This window comes from Littorina saxatilis, linkage group LG14, assembly GCF_037325665.1.
Source record: "Littorina saxatilis isolate snail1 linkage group LG14, US_GU_Lsax_2.0, whole genome shotgun sequence".
Taxonomy (NCBI): Eukaryota; Metazoa; Mollusca; class Gastropoda; order Littorinimorpha; family Littorinidae; genus Littorina; species Littorina saxatilis.
Window position 1 is genome coordinate 18317859 of NC_090258.1, and position 24363 is coordinate 18342221.

A 24363-nucleotide genomic window follows, 5' to 3' on the forward strand; every position below is an offset into this window, starting at 1 on the left:
TCTCTCTCTAACTCTATTTCTGGCTCGTTCTTTTTCATGCAAGTACGCAGACACGTCTGGGCTCCGCGAAGCATCCAATTATGCAAGACTCTCGTATTCTAGAATTCATTTTAGTGTTACGTCACTTTTGATCGATTGACGTAATACAAAATGTACCTCGTCTGGAACAAATTATATGGATGAAAAAGTCGAGTTCTGTCTTCACAAATACATTTTATTTAGGATTTGATAGATGAAAGAAGACTATTGCTCCATGTTGCTAGTGATGCCAGGCCTTTACCTTTTTACGCTCTTGGTTTGTGGAGTTCATACACGTGTTCTTTTTAAAAAATCTGGTAAGTTCTGAGTCTTGACTTTACTGCAAAGTTTTGCTGTTTAATTTTGTAACTCTGGATTTCTAAGAAAGATTCTTACACTTGCTGACTTAATTTTGTTGAAATCTATAGCCATACGTGTTTAAAAAAAATCCCACTCTACCGAGAAAAGAGCCTTTAACTATTGATTTCCTGCATGCGTCGTTGTGGGTGGACACTGGTTGATTTTTTTTCTTCTGAATCACATGCGTAGATCAACATAAGCTTAAACATCAAATTGACTCCTATGCTTTGCACAGAAGGTAGCCGTAGGCTGCATGTCGATTTTTGGTACGTGTTCAAGTGGGAAAACGACCATAGACATCGTAAAAAGCTCTGACAAATACGAAAAATACTGCAAAATACGACCATGTATGAAGAGGTCTTTTTTAAATGAAGATGCGCACACCACCCGTCATCGGCCCTGCTTGGTGTATACCCCACGAACAACTATAGTGGGCATCCAGATCCAGAAGCCTGGAAAGATGATGTGGCAGTTTGTATCATGGGAAGGAATTCAGATACAGTGGAACCCCCCTTTTAAGACCTCCAGAAATCTGAAAAAATCTGGTCTTAGAAAGGAGGGAGTCTTTAAATGGGGGTAATTTTACAGAGGTTATGAACAGAAAGTCTGAGAAAAGAAGGTCTTAAAAAAGAGGGAGTCTTAAATTGGGGGTCTTAAAAGGGGGGTTCCATTGTATCTGTAATGTGATTTCAACAAACTCCGTGTTCAGAACGACACCTGCGGGCGGTGAATGCAAATTGCAGTGACAGTCAACCTTGTACTGATACTCGACACGCCCGTTGCATCAAGAGTACCTGTGTCTGCATCCATCCTTTTTCACTGGATGAGGCTGATATGAAATGCAGTAAGTCAATTGTCCTTAATGAATAACTAATAAGCGCATATGGAACCAACCGGCTGCGAACCCACACACGCACACACACACACACACACACACGCTCTCTGTCTCTTGTCTGTCTGTCTGTTTCTGTCTCTGTCTGTCTCTGTCTGTCTCTGTCTGTCTCTCTCTCTCTCTCTCTCTCTCTCTCTCTCTCTCTCTCTCTCTCTCTCTCTCTCTCTCTCGTTCATTCAGACATGTATACACCTACGCATGCACACATGCGTCGGATATCGAAACTGTATAACACACACACACACGCGCACACACACACACACACACACACACACACACACACGCTTCACATAATGGTTAACACGAAATAGAAGGTGTATTTCACAACAACGTTCTGGTTGCTATTACACGGAGATAGTTGATTGTGGGCAAGCAAAATAAAGTCTGGAGAAAAAACACCCGAAAAAAAAAATTCAGCACAGAGAGCAGTCAGTAAAGGGATATGGAACAAGATAAGGTCATATATATATATAACATCCTCATGCTGATTTCTGGTAGGTGTCCTCGTGGAAGGGTGGTCTTATCCCATGTAAAAGCCTGGCCAGTGAGACAGTTGTCCGAACTATTTTCACATAGAGAGATGTGCCCTTAACAAGACCATGCTGATTTTTTTTGCGCGTACAGAGTTGCCAGTGGGGGATAATTGCATTGGAAGAGGCCGTTTGTGTATGACGGGATCAGTTTGCGAGGTTCTTGGCAACAAATGCAGTAAGTTTCACATTGTTTCATCTTTCTCTGGCTCTGTGTCTGTCTTTATATGTGGAAGTCGACCTGTCGGTCTGCCTGTGTGTGTGTGTGTGTGTGTGTGTGCGCGCGTGCGAGCGTGAAACAAATAAACTTTCAGAGCCGAGCAAGAAATTCTTTTCAGTGTGAGAGTATCTGTGTGAATCCGGTGTCACGAACTGAAAACTCAGCTCTTCGTCCATGTTTACAATCGACACCGGATATGACATCCCCCTAATTTCTGAAAGGCCATGTAAGCGTCGTCTTGAAGAACGCAGAATTGATTTTTTCTGAGTTTTTTTTTTTAGCCGTAAGCGCCATTTCTCATTTCGAATTTCTCATAACTGCTGGCGGCTGCAGTGAAACCAACAAAGGGGCCTCACTCTGGAAGAGTTTCCTGCTCCGATAAACATGGCGCTTACGGCTAAAAAAAACTCAGAAAAAATCAATTCTGCGTTCTTGATAGCAGTTTCGTCCAGACTGGACTCCAGCTTTTGCTTTTCTTATTTTTCTCTATCGTCCAAGCCCATAAAATCGAACAAGGCGGATTGCGTTTGGATTTCCCTCTTTCAGATGACTGAGATTGCCCCCCTTGAATCGATCGGTCTCAAGGCCAGTTACACGGTACTGGCCGCGTGTTCAAGATGATGTAAGCGTAGGTTCCTAAATGCGAGAGGCCGCTACCTCGTAATAGAGAGAAAGAGCGGAGAGAGAGCTAGTTGGCGGTCCAGGATAAAATTAATGGTCTATGGGTTAGGTTAGGTTGTTCACGACCTGATTATATTCTCCCCATGCCGGTTAGCGCATGCGAGTTTTCAGTTCGTGACACCGGCACAATGCAATAGGGGAAGGGCTCCTAATATGGACCGGCTCCTAATATGGACCACCTCCTGTTCTGACAAACTAACGGCGCTAGAGCGCGCAAACAAGTTTTATTCGCTGTATTCACCCTCTCTGGATAACTTGCACATGTCAAAACAGTTGCAAAAACACAAACCTCAAAACCGTTAGGCTTTTTCTCTTTTTATATTTAGTCAAGTTTTGACTAAATATTTTAACATCGAGGGGGAATCGAAACGAGGGTCGTGGTGTATGTGCGTGTGTGCGTGCGTGTGTGTGTGTGTGTGTGTAGAGCGATTCAGACTAAACTACTGGACCGATCTTTATGAAATTTGACATGAGAGTTCCTGGGTATGAAATCCCCATACGTTTTTTTCATTTTTTTGATAAATGTCTTTGATGACGTCATATCCGGCTTTTCGTGAAAGTTGAGGCGGCACTGTCACGCCCTCATTTTTCAACCAAATTGGTTGAAATTTTGGTCAAGTAATCTTCGACGAAGCCCGGGGTTCGGTATTGCATTTCAGCTTGGTGGCTTAAAAATTAATTGATGACTTTGGTCATTAAAAATCTGAAAATTGTAAAAAACATTAAAAAATTATAAAACGATCCAAATTTCGTTTATCTTATTCTCCATCATTTGCTGATTCCAAAAACATATAAATATGTTATATTCGGATTAAAAACAAGCTCTGAAAATTAAATATATAAAAATTATTATCAAAATTAAATTGTCCAAATCAATTTAAAAACACTTTCATCTTATTCCTTGTCGGTTCCTGATTCCAAAAACATATAGATATGATATGTTTAGATTAAAAACACGCTCAGAAAGTTAAAACAAAGAGAGGTACAGAAAAGCGTGCTATCCTTCTTAGTGCAACTACTACCCCGCTCTTCTTGTCAATTTCACTGCCTTTGCCATGAGCGGTGGACTGACGATGCTACGAGTATACGCTCTTGCTGAAAAATGGCAGCTACTTGACTAAATATTGTATTTTCGCCTTACGCGACTTGTTTTATATTTAGTCAAGTTTTGACTAAATATTTTAACATCGAGGGGGAATCGAAACGAGGGTCGTGGTGTATGTGCGTGTGTGTGTGTGTGTGTGTGTGTGTGTGTGTGTGTGTGTGTGTGTGTAGAGCGATTCAGACTAAACTACTGGACCGATCTTTATGAAATTTGACATGAGAGTTCCTGGGTATGAAATCCCCGAACGTTTTTTTCATTTTTTTGATAAATGTCTTTGATGACGTCATATCCGGCTTTTCGTGAAAGTTGAGGCGGCACTGTCACGCCCTCATTTTTCAACCAAATTGGTTGAAATTTTGGTCAAGTACTCTTCGACGAAGCCCGGGGTTCGGTATTGCATTTCAGCTTGGTGGCTTAAAAATTAATTAATGACTTTGGTCATTAAAAATCTGAAAATTGTAAAAAAAAATAAAAAAATTATAAAACGATCCAAATTTACGTTTATCTTATTCTCCATCATTTGCTGATTCCAAAAACATATAAATATGTTATATTCGGATTAAAAACAAGCTCTGAAAATTAAATATATAAAAATTATTATCAAATTTTTTTTTTCGAAATCAATTTAAAAACACTTTCATCTTATTCCTTGTCGGTTCCTGATTCCAAAAATATATAGATATGATATGTTTGGATTAAAAACACGCTCAGAAAGTTAAAACGAAGAGAGGTACAGAAAAGCGTGCTATGCAGCATAGCGTAACCACTACCCCGCTCTTCTTGTCAATTTCACTGCCTATGCCGTGAGCGGTGGACCACGAGTATACGGTCTTGCTGCGTTGCATTGCGTTCAGTTTCATTCTGTGAGTTCGACAGCTACTTGACTAAATATTGTATTTTCGCCTTACGCGACTTGTTTTTCACTTTTGGCAGCGTTCACTCTAAATTTGCCGCCTAAAACGGACTCGTTTCTGTCCACAGCCAAAGCTTTTATCACACAAAAATTGCTATATCTGACAGCTAAGTCCGTATTTGTTACATTTTAGCAGTGTTGACCCCGAGTTTCTGCTGAAAAAATAATAATAACACCAAATTTCAAAGTACATGTATGTGTGAGTCCCCTAATATGGACCACCTTCAACAAATCGAAGAAATTAAAAGCAAAAAGCTATTTTCATTAATTAAAATAACCTATAACTAGCCCTCGAGATTTCAAAAAAATATAACAAATAGTTTTCTTTTCGTGGAAGTTGATAATTTCACTTATTTTCACTCTGTTTTGGATAAGCTTCTTTAGTTTCCTGGTGTGCTCCAAATAATGCTCTCATCAACCCGAAACAGATAAATCTAAAGCATCTTTTAATTAGTCTGACTTGCACACTAAGTTGTATCATGTTATTTTGAAGTATAGGGGGCTTTTTACTGTGATTCGTGAAGGCCGCTTTTCTGGTCCAAATTAGGAGCCTGGGCGCCTAATATGGACCATTTGTGATTTTTTCTGTATTTAATTTTTGCTGAATGTCTATCAAAGCTATTTTACTCTAATTAGGCCCAACGGTTAACCAAAGAGAGAAGGACTACCACACACAAAATGAAACTTCTTCGCAAGAAAACAAACCAGTTATCAGCAATAAACAAAAAGTGGTCCATATTAGGAGCCCTTCCCCTATAATTATCGATTGAAATAGTCACTGTGCAACTAATTACTAACTACTTGTTGACAAATGTCACATTTTTCTTGTGAGTCTTTCGGACATATTTTGACATTTTTCAGAGGTTAAAATTGGCAACAAGTGTGCTGAAGACAAAGAGAAGCAGTGCGAAAGTGGATCTGTTTGTGACGTCAATCAAACATGCAGTGAGTTGCTTTGACGTCATATAGTATTACACGATCATTCACACCCTCTCCACTCCACCGCAACGCCACACCACACCCAACTACATCAGAGACCGTAGAGTTCTCTACAGTCTCTGACTACATTCCCATATAATGCTCACGTAACTGACTTGTTTTTGTTATCGGCCTGGCCTGTATGCAGCTCACATTAACTTTCGTCTTTTCATTGTTTTTGTCATTGTTGATTTCACCTGTTATATTCGTGTTATGTTCGTTTGAAATCTCAGTGCTTTTCTACCTACTCAGTGTTTGTTTATTTATTTCCTTGATTTGTGTTTTCCGCTAGCATGATCCAGGAGCTTCTCACCGTTAATCACGTCAGCCTTAGTATTGAGGAGTAGAAGGTCCGCGAAAGAAAGAAAATAATATTAAAGATACAAAAATGAAAAACTCTTATTTTCTTCATCATAGGTGCTGGATCATTGAAACTTATTCACAGAACTATATGATAGAGTTTGGTGACACCCAGACATACATCTGGTTGACCTTGGTCAAATTTCAAGGTCACAATGGGGACGAGTTTGTGTCGATCAGAATGAAATTATTAGTTTCTTGAATGTTTATGGAGCTATAGTTTGTGTAGTTTGTGTCTGATTCCTATTACTTTTGATGAAGGTGAGTCGTACAATCATTTTCTCTTCTTGTTTGTGTGTATATAAAATTGTCTAGGATGGTTTGTTATAGATAAGGTAGCTTTGAACCTCATATTATAATAAGATCAGTCTGTTTCAATCTTGCTTCACTATTTTAGGAGTCAGTAAAGGGGCCAGCTGTTCAGGGTCAAGGTCAAGTTTCTGCCAGAGAGGGACAGTGTGCGACAGCTTTGGACAATGCAGTGAGTAAAAATGTGTACACCATACAGAGAACGTGTGTGTGTGTGTGTGTGTGTGCGTGTGCGCGCGCGCATATCTGTACATGTGTTAATGTATGTGCCTGTACGAGCAATCTGATCGGACTCAACTTATCAGTAGACGACAACAGCAGACAACACGAAGTGTCCTTTTCTACGGGAGATGTCCTTCCGGTCATCATTACAAATACCACCGTCTAGTAAACTCCGACTCTGCGTTAAGGGGGTCCTCAATTCAGCCCGAAGTCGACTTCACGAAGACGGCTTCGCGAAGCCTTCTTACCGAAAACTCAGGGCTAAAGCTTCGTGCAGCCAGCTTCGCGGAGTCTACTTCGCGTAGTCGACTTCGCCCAGTTAACTGGACAGGCTGTAGAATCGGTTGGTTCTCTGTGTGCATGTTGCCAGAGGTAGGAACCGGGTGTGCCTGCACCACCACAGGAAAGTCGGAAGAGTGCGTGGCTGGAGCCGCCTGTGTCCAGTCTGTGTGCGCGTGCAACGCTTCAGTCTCTGTTCCCAACGGGTTGCTGTGTGGTGAGAATCATCATGGCCATCAATGATGAGCCGCTTCAGGGGCGGATCAGTTGCTTTGTAAGGGGGGGGGGGGGGGCACTTTGAATCGAAAGTGAATGTGATGGGCGCGAAGCGCCCGAATTTGCTAGGGGGGTCCGGGGGCATGCCCCCCCCCCCCCCCCCCCCCCCCCCCCCCCCCCCCCCCGGAAAAAAAATGTGCCCAAAGAAGCAAAATGGTGCCATCTGGTGCCATTTGAACTTAGAAATGGTCATAAAATCAGCATAGAAAAATCTTTTTTTTTTCTTCTTCTTTTTTTTCTTCTTTTTTTTTCGGGGGGGGGGGGGGCACGTGCCCCCTGTGCCCCCCCCCCCCTCGCCCGCCCCTGCGCTTGAGCACTTCATGCTTCTTGTTCTCTTGGGTAGCCGGGGTGGTGTGCACGAGAATTTGCTCAACTCGGTGGGGTCCAAGCACTCTGGTCGGATTGGTTCAAATCTGAATTGACACTAATCCTATATATATACACAGCGCTTGGTTCCCACCGATACTGTTGGTCTCTTTATTGAATTTTGTGCACACCACCCGGCCTCGCGAAACGTTCCTTATAACTCCCGGTTGCTGTACTTTGACCAGAGAGAGAGAGAGAGAGAGAGAGAGAGAGAGTAACAGCTAGACATTGAAAAATGCTTTATTCAGTTGTGAGGCCACCAGCCCGTACACAAGCATTGAGGTGTGTGTGTGTGTGGTCACGCAATGTCAAAAAGGTTTTCTATAGCAATGTCCAATTGTTTATTGAGATAAAGAGAGACTGAGAGAAAAGCGGGGGTGTGTGGGCAAGGCAAGGCAAGGCAAGTTTTTATTCCAATAAAACCCCGTGAGGGTACATGGAAAATTAAAAAACACAGTAAAAACACATTTCATTCAACACCAAATAAAAGGAACTAAAACAAAAAGAAATCAGACTATGTACAGAAAAGGGAGTTGAGGGGTGAGGGAGAGCAAAAACAATACAAGAAACAATTCAACAATAATAATAATAAATAATAATAATAATAATAATAATAATAATAATTGTCAGTAAGTACTGGTGTCACATGACTGATGTGAACCAGTTGATTGGCTAATGGCGATGCGCTAAAACTGTTAGCGCACTCTTGGAGTGCGCTAACTTTTCCACAGAGCGTATTCTTACGCCCTTTACCTAAGCAAGACTGTGCTCTCATCCTCAGAATTAATTACTGACATGTAGCTTATATTTTCCACAATACCAAATGACTATAAATTCCCTGCTTCTCAATTAAAGCAGAAGTGGGTTTTTTTCTGACAGATTGCATGTGCCTGTGCCACAGTGCGGCTGCCACTGATCTAAAAATACAAGCCGCTGTGTTTCATCTAATTCTCGCGGACTTGCATAGATTCTTCTCATCGTGTTAGTGGCATGTAGCTTATCATCCACATTACCAAATGATGAGTTAATATAAAATTCCCACCCGCTAGCAGAAAACACAAGTGTTATTCCGATAACGTACCAGCTAGACCAGTTTGGAAGACTGACTCGATCGACTCTGTCATACGTAGCCGCACTGACTACACTGAAATACGACTGCATCAGTTCAGTAAATGAATGGTTTCCGAATTATTATTTCAAGGCAAGAACAATCGTAATCGAAAACGTGTAGGGTTCAGAACGTTCTTACCATTATAAGACTTATTACCAGCGTGCCTCGTGCGTGCAGACTCAGTCAGTGCAGACTGTATCAAACACTGTACATAAGGAAGACGTGGAACTTGCGAAGAAAATGCGAAAAAGTGTTTGTGGGTTATCGTCCCTAGTTACATGCTGACGGCGAAAACAAAATGGCGGATCGCGTAGGTACCGATCGCGTGCGAGGTGGTGGTAAATTGTGCTCGGCTTTTTGTTGCAAGAACGCCCGTTACAAACAGAGCTGCTTCGGGAAAACTTTCCACAAGTTCCCTAAAGAAGAAAAAAGGTGGGTTGTGCAGTGATTATTTCATCAGGTTTACCTTCTTCAGAATGAGAATGCAATGGCTCGAGTCAACTCACTCAGATAAGCCAACTGTCTCTGGGCATTTTTGTCTGCTATGAATCATGATACTACAGTATTTATAGAACTAATATGCAAATGAAATATTACAAACATAGCATGGATCGGTTCATCCTGAGATTTCTGTACTAGCTGTACTATGTACGCGTGTGTCTGCGTGTGTACCTGTGTGTGCATGGTGTGTACACTGTACTTACGACTGTGAGTGTGAGTCAGCAGTCAGTACAAAACAACAGTTTACACTTGATGACAAACTACCCGTGGGCATATTTGCCGAAACCTTTATCAAACCTTGCTTACGGGAAAACTACAGTACAAAGGTACATCACTCATCCGTTTTGCGTTCAGGCAGAGCGTTAGATTTAGACTGAAGATCTGATTTAGCTTTTTTTGTCTTTCCTTTTTGCTTAGTTTAACAATAACATTGTTGTTTTTATTGTCAAACTAGGTGCAGAATATGGATGCAATTCACAAGGCGAGAGGACTTTGAAAAGCTGCAGCCAGCTGATGTTCAAGGTCTCAAGCTTTGTACTGATCACTTTGAGGCCAACCAGTAAAACAATCCTGCAGAGAGGATCACTTGTGTGGAATGCTGTCCCGACATTGTTTGCAGTGCCCAATCCACCACCGAAGGTTATTTATTTATTGGTTTTAGGTTTTTGCAAACCAATGAAGCACACTATTAAATGCAGGCTGAGTAATGACAAGTTTGAGGCTGATGTAAGAATTGAAAAAAAACAGCATTGTTCCCATCAAATAATGCCTGTTTGCATTTAGCGCAAAAAAATGATAAGGCCAACAAAAAAAAGTTACTTATTTTGGATCGACATCTTGATTATGATGATATGATGAACTTATTTTGCCAAAAAACAGCCCCAAATGGCAAAAAAAGTATAGGGTCGGCGTCAACAACAAAAAAGTTGTATGTTTCTGGTCACCTGACCCTACCTATGTTTTCCTGACGACCCTAGACTTTTATTTTGCATTTTCAAAAATAAAAGGGGTATTCGAAAATCAATTGTTTTCCTGCTTTTCAACAAAATAAGTTAAAAAGATGGTTTAAAAAAAAAAGTTTAGAAAAAAAATCTCCACCTTTAGTCATGTTAGGCCACAAAAAAAGTCTGTTTAAGGTAACATAGGCCCCCCAAAAATAGCGTCGGTAGGTCGGCTTTTTATTTTTGTATTTTAGCCATCTGAATATTTTAATTTCATTTTTTAATGCCCCAAAAAAGTCTAGGGCCGGTGGGAAAAAAATAGGGTCGGTCCGGATACTGTAAACAGATTATTTTTTGTTTTGCCTTACGAGAAACATACACTTTTTTGTGTGGCCTAAGACCAATGCCATGAAATTGGGAGAATTGTTTCATTGTGACTGGGTGTTGGTTGTGAGTTTGTCAGTTAAAGAGCTGTGCATTTGCAGGTTGCTAGTGGGAGGAAGCCACCATCGCAAAGGGTAGCTACAAATGAAGCCAGCACCGACCTGTCGCCTGATGCACAAATTGTTCAACCAGGTAAGAGATTTTTAACCATGAAGAACACCCTGACATCAAAAAATGTTTAAACCCATCCATTACATAGTTGATAATTGCTGTATAGGGTGACGGGCGCTGTGGCGGGGTGGTAAGACGTCGGTCTATTAACTCGGAAGGTCGAGGGTTCGAATCCCGGTCGCGGCCGCCTGGTGGGTTAAGTGTGGAGATGTTTCCGATCTCCCAGGTCAACTTATGTGCAGACCTGCTAGTGACTTATCCCCCTTCATGTGTACACGCAAGCACAAGACCAAGTACGCACGAAAAAGATCCTGTAATCCATGTCAGAGTTCGGTGGGTTTTAGAAACACAAAAATACCCCGCACGCTTCCTCCGAAAGCGGCGTATGGCTGCCTAAATACGATCATACACGTAAAATTCCACTTGTGCAAAAAAAATGAGTGCACGTGGGAGTTTCAGCCCACGAGCGCAGAAGAAGAAGAAGAAGCTGTATAGGGCGGATGCATGGATGGATGAAATTGTACCTGTAGTTCCAACACGTAAAGATGGGAAACATATCCTGTTAGAGGCATGGTGTAACAAGAAACAATTAAGTGGCTCTATTCCCATCTCCCCCCCCCCCCCCCCCCCCTTTCCCCGTAACGATATAAGCTTCGTGGTTGAAAACGACGTTAAACACCAAATAAAGAAAGAAAGAAAGAGGCATGGTGTGTGAGGAGTTTACCTGGTACTGTTGTCCTAATCAATCAATCAATCAATATGAAGCTTATATAGGGCGTATTCCGTGGGTACAGTTCTAATGGCCTCGCCCATTCAGTACCAAACAAGGTCAATTCCATCATTGTTCCACATCGTATCCATAGTTGCTAACACACTTCATTTCTGGCCTGCCTTCCTACGCTATTGTTTATTTTCATTTTGTGATTTAATTACACATGTTTTAATTTCTTCCAGGTTGTAACTTGTTATGGTTATGTTATTTTATGTGTGTTTTCTTTTTTAGATGACATTCAGGCGATCCTGGAGGACATAGGATGTAAAGCATCAAAGTCGTCATCCTCCCCATCCCCTCGTGAAGCGGAACTTCGGCAGAAGGTCAACAAACTGAGGAGCAAGGTTTTCCGATTAGAAAAGAAAACGATGGAACCCCGTGTAAAACGAGCGAGTAAATTAGCCAAGCCTCCCAAGAAAGACTTTGTAGTAGAACAGTTGTCTCATATATTATCAGGCGAGGCGAGCTATTTTGCCATTTATGCCTGTTACATATTTACCGGTTATCTGCTGCTGTGTCCAATCCTGGCAGAGACGGGAACGCATGTTACCAAGGAGCCGAAGGAGAGTCAATGAGATGAGAGAATGTGATTAACAATTGCCAACTCTCTCCGTACAAAGAGGGTCCAAAATTGTATAAAAAAAATTGATGGTAGGCAATTCAAAATTAAACAAGTCGCGTAAGGCGAAAATACAATATTTAGTCAAGTAGCTGCCATTTTTCAGCAAGAGCGTATACTCGTAGCATCGTCAGTCCACCGCTCATGGCAAAGGCAGTGAAATTGACAAGAAGAGCGGGGTAGTAGTTGCGCTAAGAAGGATAGCACGCTTTTCTGTACCTCTCTTTGTTTTAACTTTCTGAGCGTGTTTTTAATCCAAACATATCATATCTATATGTTTTTGGAATCAGGAACCGACAAGGAATAAGATGAAAGTGTTTTTAAATTGATTTGGACAATTTAATTTTGATAATAATTTTTATATATTTAATTTTCAGAGCTTGTTTTTAATCCGAATATAACATATTTATATGTTTTTGGAATCAGCAAATGATGGAGAATAAGATAAACGTAAATTTGGATCGTTTTATAAATTTTTAATTGTTTTTACAATTTTCAGATTTTTAATGACCAAAGTCATTAATTAATTTTTAAGCCACCAAGCTGAAATGCAATACCGAACCCCGGGCTTCGTCGAAGATTACTTGACCAAAATTTCAACCAATTTGGTTGAAAAATGAGGGCGTGACAGTGCCGCCTCAACTTTCACGAAAAGCCGGATATGACGTCATCAAAGACATTTATCAAAAAAATGAAAAAAACGTATGGGGATTTCATACCCAGGAACTCTCATGTCAAATTTCATAAAGATCGGTCCAGTAGTTTAGTCTGAATCGCTCTACACACACACACACACACACACACACACAGACACACAGACACACAGACACACGCACATACACCACGACCCTCGTTTCGATTCCCCCTCGATGTTAAAATATTTAGTCAAAACTTGACTAAATATAAAAAAGGACTCTCGGAGCATGGACTTAATGAGTCAAAAATTAAAGAAGGCTCTATGAGCCGAAGTACATGTTTTGTCTATTGTCTTTTTTATTTTGAATTCCCTACCATCTATATTTTGATACAATTTTGGACCCTCCCTGGTGTGTTGTTTCTGATGTACCTTTTAGTCTGTTTACAGTAACATAGGCACACAAAAAGAGGGTCGGTAAATCGGCTTTTCTTAATTTTTTTTTATAACCATCTTTTTAAATTATTTTGCAAAAAAACAGGAACAAAATTGATTTTTTTTTCTTTTTCTTTTTCTCCAAATGCCCCCAAAAAAAAGTCTAGGGTTGGTCTAGAAAAATAGGGTTGGTCGGGATACCGTAAACAGGCTATTTTGCTTTGTTTTGCCTAAGCAATGACTAACAAACTTTCTTTAGGGTCTGACATTGTATATACTATACAATTTTTGGGGTATTAACTAAATACATGTATACAGTTTTCGATTCCTTTTATACTTTTTCACAAATTAGCCCCCCCCCCCCTTTTTTTTGTGTAGTCTGCCCTGGGGGCGGGAGGTCTCCTAATTTCGGTTTCTAGGGTCATCTTATGCTTCCCCATGAGCTGAGAACTTAATTTAAAATGAGCCTCGATTTTTTTATTTGTATTTTGTAATTGTGCCTTTGTCCAGTCACAGGATTTCACTTTGTACTTAAAAACTTGGCGCTGTCATCATTTATTGCTATTTATTGTTCAGTTGTTCAGTATTTATTGCTATTGGGCATCAGTTGTTCAGTTGCCCTCTTTCGAATGAGCCATGCATGCATTATGGATGTGTTTAGCGAATTGGGATACCTCAAGCAATGTAAAAGAAGAAACAATGTGAAGCAAACATATAGCACCAAATAAAATAACCGAATCAGAATGGAAACTTCTTCAGTGTATGTGTGTGTGTGTGTGTGTGTGTGTGTTTGCTGTTTTAAATACCGAAAATGTGAAAATAAAGCAAGTCACAACATGAGAAAGATCGACTGTACTAGTCATAACAAAGCAGGAGACAGCCTGATCAGCATGCAGCAAAGGGGAATAACTCGTATTTAGCCATTCTCATTTCTAAGCATGCCCAATGAGGAAGTTATCCTTCTTCCCATTGTAGTTTCTTTGACTGCATGCAGTGGTTTGATTGCCCTAGCAGACGACATAAACCCCGCTCAGCAAATAAACATGTTGGGCAAATGTGAACGAAAAAACGATGGGGATATAATACGTGTAGGGTTCAGAGCATTCTTACCGTTCATATTTAGTATCAGACTCCCCGATGAGTGAAGATACAACACGGAAATATGCCACATTTGTTTTGAAAATGTGCGAACCGTCGAGTCCCGCGGCTTCGAGTCAATTCAAGGGGAGTCACTCCGCACAGTCAATCCGTCGAAGCTCGACTGGAGGTTTCGAATCGCAAATAATGAAGAGCACAGCCCTTTCTCCGAGTTCAAATGAGGTCTCTCTGAAAGATCATCACTGTTCAGATTAACGCTACACTGGAATTTACCAACAGAAATTAAAATGCGTGTGACGAAAGCACGACACACTTGAGACACCCCACACAAAAGTAGATCTTTACTGTACACGACCTGACCACACAGTTATGCCTATTCAAATGCGCGTTGCAAAATGTGCGCTTGGAATCTTCTTTTTTCTATGGCGGTACTGACAATATCGTTATTGAAACAATCCCAGTGCACTAAGGGATTTATAGAGCAAATCTCGAAAATAATTATTGAACTCAGCGCTATGCGCTTCGTTCAATAATGAATTTTCTCGATTTGCTCTATAAATCCCTTAGTGCACTGGGATGTCTCAATAACTTAAATAATAATAATAATAATAAAACACTACAAGTGCAAAGTGATTACATACATTTCTTTACTATGGGAAATGGGGGGAGGGGGGGTGGGGTGGAGGGTGAGTTAACATCAGGACAAAAATACTATTACAAACAACACAAAACAGATAACGGAGTATAAAGCTAAAAGAGAATTAAATTTTACTCGCTTCTCAAACAGTCCATGACAAGTGTCATGAACTTTGCGAGTTTTAGCAATAAACTCTTTTTTGTAGTGGAAAAAAGCTCTTTGAATTTAACTGAATTGGGGCGGGCATAATAATAGCACCGTAACAACTGTTTTCTATAATTGGTAAAAAAAGGACATACAAAAATATAATGGAACTCGTCCCCAAGGTCACCTGATGAACATTTGTGACAGATTCTGTCCTGTCTGGGAACACCAAGAGTCCTAGCTTTTTGTATAGGCAATTTATGATTCAGTGTTCTAAATTCTAAAACAGCGTTTGCTAAATTAACCGGCAGGGTAGACAAGTACTTTTCAAACTCAAAATTCTCTTTATACATTCTATAATTATAATAAAACTCATTGTTATTTATTTCTGAATGTCAGGTTTGGACAAATTGGTCTTGTAGCCTATTTTTCATCATTGGGGGTATGGAGTGTTCGTATGCGATGCGCACGCATGTGTGTATGTGTGCGTGCGTGCGTTTGTGTGTGTGAGAGTGCACGAGAGTGCGATTGTTGAGTGTGTCTGTGAGTATGTTAATGATGGAAGTAATCCCTCAGTTATGTACTGTGCTACAGAAGCAAAAGAAGGAAGAGCACGAAGCCCATGTAGCAGCGTCCTGCCCTGCCAACTGCCACACACTTACTGTAGAGACGGCAGGTGTGGCTGTGAGGCGGGTATGACCCTCAACTCTCGGGACTATTCCTGTGGTCTGTGCATGTTGCACCTATTTGTCTGTCTCTCTGTCCTTCTACCTATCTGTCTCTGTGTCTCTCTGTCACACACACACACACACACACACACACACACACACACACATCTTGACTAGGACGCACGCACGCACACACACACACACACAACCGCGCGCGCGCGCACGCACACACACACAGCAGGGCCGGACCAAATGAGTTGTAAGGGGGGGGGTTCCTCCTTTTTTGGGGGGGCAAATCAGCGAATTGGCGAAGCCACAAGCGCGCGCCTGCGCCAACTAGGGGGGTCCGGGGACATGCTCCCCCGGAAAATTTTTGAAAAACGGTTAAAATCTGTGCAATCTGGTGCATTCTGGGCCTTGTTTTGAGGGTTAAGAGCAGCATTGTTTTGGTGCTAAAACTAGTAAAAGTCAAAGCAAGGTACATGCTTTTTCCAGGGGTGGGGTTCCGGAACCCCTGGAACCCCCCCCCCCCCCCCCCCCTGGGTCCGGCCCTGCACAGCTTGTCTAGGATTCTGCCTGTCACGCACACATACACACACACACAACCGCGCGCGCACACACACACACACCTTGTCTATGATTCTGCCTGTCACGCACAATACACACACGCGCGCGTGCACACACACACTGTCTCTTTCTCTCTATCGCTTTCTCTCTCCGGCTCTGTCTCTCTCCCTCTCTCACTAGTTTAAGATGTTTTGTCTTCTTGGGGGTTAAATTGCGCTTCTCCATGTATCCTGTAATTATATACTTGCCTTATGTTGCCCAAAGTCAGGTTGACTGAAGGCAAGGCATTGTAGCACGAACCTGCCATCATTCATTGTGAAATAAAGATTTGTCTTTTGCTCTCTGTTCTGTTCCAGAGGGAACACCGCTTTCGCTGAAAGATACAGGTTTGTTTGTAGTGTGTGTGCCTCTGTGTGTGTGTGTGTGTGTGTGTGTGTGTGTGTGTGTGTGCGTGCCTGGGCGCGTGCGTGCGTGCGTCAGTGTGTGTTGCGCATGCGAGTGCGTTTGTGCACGTCCTAGTCTGTGTTGATGCATATATAGTTGTGTTTTATTTCTGCATGTTCGTTCGTGTGTAAATTTATCAGTGTGTGTATTCTTAATTAAGCCAGTTAATCATTCAATCCTATTATATATCAATCAGTCAGAATCATAACATTTACTGAAGTATTGGTTACTGACAACAATAACTAGTCAGCTCACCAGCTATCACGCATAAATAGTGCAATATGATATGTGTGCTACGCCAGAAAAAAACTTACGACCTTAGGCCAAATCAAAATATATGTTGGTTTAGGGTAACGTGACCAAAAAAAATAGGGTCGGTATATATAGGTCGGCTGTTTTGTCTTTCTTAAATTTTGTCGATTCTTCCCTTAGTCTCAGTATGGTTCGCAAAATGTGCCAATACTACCCAATATTGACGGACTGTGTGATGATATCTTCTGCTATGGTCTGTTGAGACAGTGATATCAAAATCGAGACCGGAGGTCGAGATTTTGATATCACTGTCGAAACAGACCAATAGCAGAAGATATCATCACACAGTCAGTCAATGTTAGATATATTGCTAATTCTTTGGACATTTTGTATCTACTGTAAAGAAATTACAAAAGTATTTGTCTCAGCTTTGGCTGTTCCATATCCCTCCCTCTGATTATTATTTCTTTTTGTTCACTCTTTTCTTGTACTTTTCAGTATTTCAAAATGTCTTTTCTTTCAAAAAGTCTTTAGTCACTTGCTCAACTAAATTCTTGGATAATTACATTTTCATATATATTTGTTTGTTTTTAAATGTAGGTGTTTTTGTTTTTGAAGTGGGGAAGCAATAAAGAGGTCGTCGATATCAAAACTGATATCGACGGAAATGTCGTCGATATCACTTTTGCACTGAGCTCAGTTTTGCCCAATTGACCAATGGAAATCCACGTAACATATGAAATTGCAATATTTGGTTTTATTTTTAGAAATGAAAAAAAGTGTTTGGGTCGGAGGGAAAAAATAGCGTCGGTTGGGTTACCCTAAACCAACATATATTTTTTATTTGGCCTTACTTGTCGACCACTACTGAAAATCACAGTCAGTTCTTCCCTTGTTAAGTGAACGGTTTGGCTCACCATCTCAGATCTCGCCTGGCTTTAACATGCGATAAGGTCATTTACTCCACTTGGAGACATACAAAAAATCAACACGGTTTGACTGCAATTCACCAAATGATTCCAACAGACATGCAACAGGCAGGATGTTGATTTCTGGTATGTGTCACCACAAAAGGTCGAGGGAGATGGCAATTCTCTCGACAAGTATTGGAAACAATTTATGTTTGAGATCCATTTGGACCTTTAATTTAAAAAGAAAGCATGCCAGGAATGAACGCTGAACACTAAACACAATAAAACAAATAAAACAAATGAAAGAAATTTTTTTTATTACAAACAAGTGTATATAGCAGGCAAAAGGCTTATCTAGCCTACAAGCCGTATATATATGAAATGATGTGATATAATATGATGGCCTTATCCCACGAAAAATCCTGGGCAGATCTGAGACTGATAATGCCGAGCAGAACTGTTTTCACGTGAAGGGGTGTGTCCTTAGCCCGGCCGAACCCTGTTTTTATCCTAAGCAGATTATGACGTTATTCAGTTGTTCTGCAGCAAAACAGAAATGCTGCAGAAAAAAACGGTTTTTCTGCAGCATTTCTGAATAATGTCACCATCATCCGCCGAAGCATCGGGGTTTTTTTCTACAGAAAAACATTCTACTGCAGTAAAATTAAAAAAAAAAAAAAAGCTGCAGTAAAACGATGCTGGTGTTTTACTGCAGAAAAACTTCTTACATTTTTTCCGCATCATTTTGTACTTGCTCATAATATTGGAGACGTGAGATCCCCCTCTGTTGAGAGATGGACTCGTCCAAAATTACTCAGAAAAAAAACTGAGCGCCGAATGAATGAATGGGAGTGAACGAACACACGCCTTCTCATTGGTCCACTGTGGAGCGAGCTAGCTATTATATCCCGGTTTCTGTTTTTTTCTGCAGAATAACTGATTAAAGTCATAATCCGCTTATGAAATGTTTTGTCATTAGAAGCCGCGAGTACTGCTGCAGTAATTAGCAGCCTGGGCTCAGTGATCCTACTGACGGTGTGCTTCTATGGCACTCTCCTCTGCATCCGGGCGCGGCGCTACCGAGGTCAGTTCGTGTGTGTGTGTGTGTGTGTGTTGAGGGGGGGGGGGTGGGTGGGTGGAGATGGCAAGGATGGCGGGCGATAGTCAAATGAGCACAAGGGTCCGTCCCTCACAAACTTATTGTTTTGATGAAGAATCGCGTAGTTTGAAAAAAAGGTGTAGGATGGTACTCCCCCCCCCCCCCCTCCCAACCACCCCCCCCTCCTCCAAGAAAAACAACAAACAAATCCAAAACCACACGAAACATACCACCGCCAACCATTTGATGAATCAGGTCTTACACGAGGGGGCGTCTTAAATACAAGATAATTTCAAAAACAGCAAAACCAGAAAAGAATGTGTATAGCCTGGTTAATGACTGCACATATACATGACCGAACCATTTGAAATAAATCTCTGCTGATGATCCTTCAAAGCTTTACATTTCTATGAGAAAAAAACAAAAACGACATTGACACACTTGGGGAAAATCATTCACATAATGACTTGCCTTATTTCTTTTTCAGAAGCTGAGAACCTACACCGGTCCGCACAGAACAGGTTTGAAGCTGAATTTGAGCGATGTGTGTGTGTGTGTGTGTGTGGTGAAGAATGCGTTAGTTGTGAATTAGTGTTTTTGTGCACTGGTTCTGCACAGACAATTACTTCCAAAGAGAGAGAGAGAGAGAGAGAGAGAGAGAGAAAGAGAGAGAGAGAGAGAGAGAGAGAGAGAGAGAGAGAGAGAGAGAGAGAGAGTCTGGAGTCTGGAGTCTGGAGTCTGGATGGTTTATTGATTGGGCCTTGGGCCCATTTCAATTCGGGGTGTACACATTTTCATCATTCATGCTTCATGAAAAATAATCATTGTAATATTAATCATACTAAAATAAATCATCCTCATCGTAATGACAGTCGACATGACGACTGTGGAAACAGGCATTTACAACAGCAAAACGTTTGGAAAAGGACAGTAAGCATCAGCACAAAATCCAGTCTCTGTCGCACTTCACTCATGTCTCTCTGTCCATCCATCCATCCATCCAGCCAGCCAGCCAGCCATCCATCCTTCTATCCATCTCGTGTCCCTCTGTCCTCCATCCATCTAATCAACCGTCTGACTGTCCAACCATTCATCCGTCATCCATCTATTCATCACTCCATCTATCACCTTCACATGCCCTTTCACACGCAAATCTGCAAGCAGTTATATGCATAATCGTTGCATCTCTGATACATAGCATCACATTAACGTTTTCAAAAAAGACAAAACTTTATTACTGTTTTTTAAGCAATCGACAGAAAGCAGCAAAAATAGCATACACATAAAACAAGATCGTGCAATATTATATCTCATATTCACTGTCCCCACTCACTGCGTATTTTAAACGCGTTCATGATGAAGGTTGCAAGTCTAAGTAATATTGATCTGTTTGGTGTCGCTAGAAGTAGCGCCAGTTTAAAGCTTGATGGGCGGTTGTAATATTTTGCAGGTATGTAGTACTCGCGAATACCAGCATATTTTGGACATTTCAAAACAAAGTGAATTTCATCTTCGGTCTCGTTTGCGCAGAATGGACACAAGTAATCTTCAGCAGTTGACGACCGAGTGTGTCGTAATCGATGTACTTTGAGTGGCGAGACACCAAGTCTTAACCTAATCAGGCAGTTTCTTGCTTTGACGTGCTTCAGGTCATTTAAGTATGAAGACATAGATAAGGCTGACTTGAAAGTGCTATAGAAAAGGAATCGTTCTTTACTTTGTACTGTTTCTATCCACTCTTGCTTGTATAATGTGACTAGTCTGTTCTTGAATTCCGTTATGAACGCATTTTCATTTCCAACGCCTTGTTGAATCCAAACTTGGTCAAAGCCGTATTTGTACAGCACATAGCAAACTGATGACGCCCATGTTCTTTTATTTTGTTCGTGTAAATAAAGCAGCATTTTATAAGCTTTTTGTGGCAATCGATGACTAGGCATTTTCAGGATGCGCAACCAAAATCGTATGGACTTAACAAACGTGTTGACAAATAACGGGTGTCTGCCAGTTTCTCCATACAGAGAGAGAGAGAGAGAGAGAGAGAGAGAGAGAGAGAGAGAGAGAGAGAGAGAGAGACTTTATCCAACCTGTGATGTTCTGGGAGGTTTTTGTTTGTTTGTTTGTTTGCTTAACGCCCAGCCGACCACGAAGGGCCATATCAGGGCGGTGCTGCTTTGACATTTAACGTGCGCCACACACAAGACATAAGTCGCAGCACAGGCTTCATGTCTCACCCAGTCACATTATTCTGACACCGGACCAACCAGTCCTAGCACTAACCCCATAATGCAAGACGCCTGGCGGAGCAGCCACTAGATTGCCAATTTTAAAGTCTTAGGTATGACCCGGCCGGGGTTCGAACCCACGACCTCCCGATCACGGGGCGGACGCCTTACCACTAGGCCAACCGTGCCGGTTCTCTGGGAGGTCTGGTAGCTCAATCGACGTTTTCCGGAAATAACTCATGTCAGGATTTTTAAGAGGTGTGACATCGCAAGCGCCCCAGATATCGAGGTAATCTTTTCAAAGCAACACTGACCACGCTGCTGACCGGCTAAGACTTGCTGACGAACGACTAGCAAGATAAATGTGTATGTTATGCAGTGTTCGCTGAATATGATACCCTGCTTTCCTTCCGAAAATGTATGCATCGGAGTTCAAGATTCGTTGCGACAATGATTACAGTGATCGCTGACAATGTGCTCTGACTGAGGTCACGAGGGTTGGCTTCAGGTCACGCGAGTCAAGGAATACGTACACGTGATCGCCAATCCATTAGCAGCGAACCGCACGTGGCTCCGACGATGTACATATTTCGAAAGAAAAAGGGTATTCATATCGAGCGCACACTGCATAACCTGCACATCAGAGATAGTGTTTTGTCGTTGTGGTAGATCTATGCCGGTAGATCTAGCGGGCTGTTGCCGCCTTCGCCTCGCTTTGACAATTAAAAGCTTGCCTCGATATTCTGGGCGCTAATTACTCTGCCACACCGTTGGAAAAACCTGTCGACAGATTTATATTTGAATATCGTCTATTGGTAGAGCATTTGACTGGTTCTAATCCAGACCTAGACGGACATGGGTCAACCTAAGTAATATGATAACTCAGAGAGGGTACCCACGTCCAACCTCCGTGTTACCGTTCAGCGTGGCACGTGAAAGACCTCGGTCATTCTGCCATAAGTGCAGGTGGCTGATTACACCGTACCACGCATACACCTGGGTAGCGCCACTCTTGTTGCTGCTAGCTTTCCACTGGGAGGAAGGCGCGACTCTTGTTGCTGCTAGCTTTCCACTGGGAGGAAGCGACCCGGATTTCCCAACATTGGGATAATAGAGTAAATCAAATGAAAAAATTAAAATAAATCTAAACACGCACACATCTGCTGCTAGCGAATGATTTCCATCGGGATGAAGCGACCTTAATTTTCCTGCTGCCAGATAATAAAGTATCAAACGAAATGAAATGTTTCAGAGCACAGCCTCCAGACAAACCTACAACCTCAACTACAGGCAAAGTTCCATCGCCACAGAAAAAGCGCAAGCATTCTCCTGCAAAGAAACCAAAGCAGGCCATTGCTGCACCAGGAACGGGTGTAGATGAAGTGGGAAGCGCGGTAGACGCCAACGAGGCACCTTCAACTAAGTCAGTTCAGCCTGAGGCTAAGCCGCAGGCAAGCTCACAAGATGCTGACTCAATACTTTCTTCAAATGGTACAACTGTTGATGGAGTACCGTCACCAACCTCTCTGGCTCAGGCTATTATCAGTGGAAAACCCTCACCAGCCTCTCTGGCCAGTATGTTCAGTGGAATATCCGCACTAACGTCAATCTTAACGGGGTCAGAGAAATCAAACACATCCGAGGTGCCCAAAGCAGCAGCAGAAGAAATGCCCACGTCATCGGAAACACCCAAAGCAGCATCCGAAATGCCCAAAGCAGTATCAGAAATGCCCAAAGCAGCACCATCAGAAATGCCCAAGGCAACAGAAATGCCCAAGGCATCAGAAATGCCCAAAGCAGAAGCACCTCAGGCAGCAGGGGAGCCCCCGGCAATCACCTGCAATCCCAGCAATGGCCCAAGCAGAGGGAAACAGCAAATCACCATATTCTGAAGAAGCATCGCTACTGCCAAAACTTCTAGACGGTACATGAACCTAACAGTCTTCCAAGACAGTGAGTTGGGTACATATAAAGAACCCATGGTCGTCAGGAAAATGCTGCTGTTCATGCAGGGTGTTTAGTGTGGTGGTGCGTCAGGTATTCAGCGTGAGATTCTGTGTGCGTGTGTATGCGTGTGTTTTGTGTGCGTCTGTGTGTTAATTTCATGTGGCCAAGTGTTGATAATGAAAACAAGTCGCGTAAGGCGAAAATACAACATTTAGTCAAGCTCAGTCGAACTCACAGAATGAAACTGAACGCAAAGCATTTTTTCCGCAAGACCGTACACTCGTAGCATCGTCTGTCCACCGCTCGTGGCAAAGGCAGTGAAATTAATAATACAGAAAAGCGCGGTTTGCGCTGAGGAGGATAGCCCGCTTTTCTATATCTCTATTCTTTTTAACTCTCTGAACGTGTTTTTAATCCAAACATATCATATCTATATATTTTTGGAATCAGGAACGGACAAGGAATAAGATGAAATTGTTTTTAAATCGATTTCGGAAATTTAATTTTAATCATAATTTTTATATTTTTAATTTTCAGAGCTTGTTTTTAATCCGAATATAACATAATTATATGTTTTTGGAATCAGAACATGATGAAGAATACGATACACGTAATTTTGGATCGTTTTATAAAACAAATAATTTTAATTACAATTTTCAGATTTTTAATGACCAAAGTCATTAATTAAATGTTAAGCCTCCAAGCTGAAATGCAATACCAAAGTCCGGCCTTCGTCGAAGGTTGCTTTGCCAAACTTTCAATCACTTTTATTGAAAAATGAGGGTGTGACAGTGCCGCCTCAACTTTTACAAAATGCCGGATATGACGTCATCAAAGGTATTTATCGAAAAAATGAAAAAAAAAGTCTGGGGATATCATACCCAGGAACTTTCATGAAAAATTTCATACAGATCGGTCCAGTAGTTTACTTTGAATCGCTCTACACACACACACACACCACCCTCGTCTCGATTCCCCCCTCTATGTTAAAACATTGACTAAATGTAAAAAGTGGCGTTATGTTATGCTGTTACTGGGATTGCAAAGTACAGGTTATGTACATGCATTTTGTGCATAGATTACACGCACACACTGACATCGTTATTATTAGTGGCAAGAAGGGGGAGACTATTTTTGTTTCACTTTGACCTCTTCTATTTGCATAATGTTGTCAACATAACTTAAAACTGATTAAAATTATTATGTGAAGAATAATTCTGTGTGTTTATAATACATTTGAAATATGGGAAGGGCTCCTAATATGGATGGGTGTTCCAACTATTTGTTTGTTTGT

The 24363-nt window shown here is 41.6% G+C and overlaps 1 protein-coding gene across 1 annotated transcript; it reads left to right on the plus strand.

Moving 5' to 3' along the window:
* Positions 1-1009: 1009 nt before the first annotated feature.
* LOC138946537 (uncharacterized) lies at positions 1010-23978 on the plus strand. The gene is made up of 10 exons (XM_070317978.1): positions 1010-1222; positions 1895-1978; positions 5581-5664; positions 6455-6538; positions 6959-7084; positions 15551-15682; positions 16548-16577; positions 18778-18882; positions 19385-19418; positions 22375-23978. The coding sequence occupies exons 1-10, from the start codon at positions 1213-1215 to the stop codon at positions 23012-23014; spliced, it is 1329 nt and encodes a 442-aa protein (XP_070174079.1). The 5' UTR covers positions 1010-1212; the 3' UTR covers positions 23015-23978.
* Positions 23979-24363: the final 385 nt, after the last annotated feature.

Bases quoted from the DNA above. Each gene is read 5' to 3' on its own strand.
- LOC138946537 (XM_070317978.1), top strand. The intron at 15,683-16,547 runs GTCTGTGCATGT...GTTCTGTTCCAG, and splicing joins CTCTCGGGACTATTCCTGTG to AGGGAACACCGCTTTCGCTG. The intron at 18,883-19,384 runs GTCAGTTCGTGT...TTTCTTTTTCAG, and splicing joins CCGGGCGCGGCGCTACCGAG to AAGCTGAGAACCTACACCGG.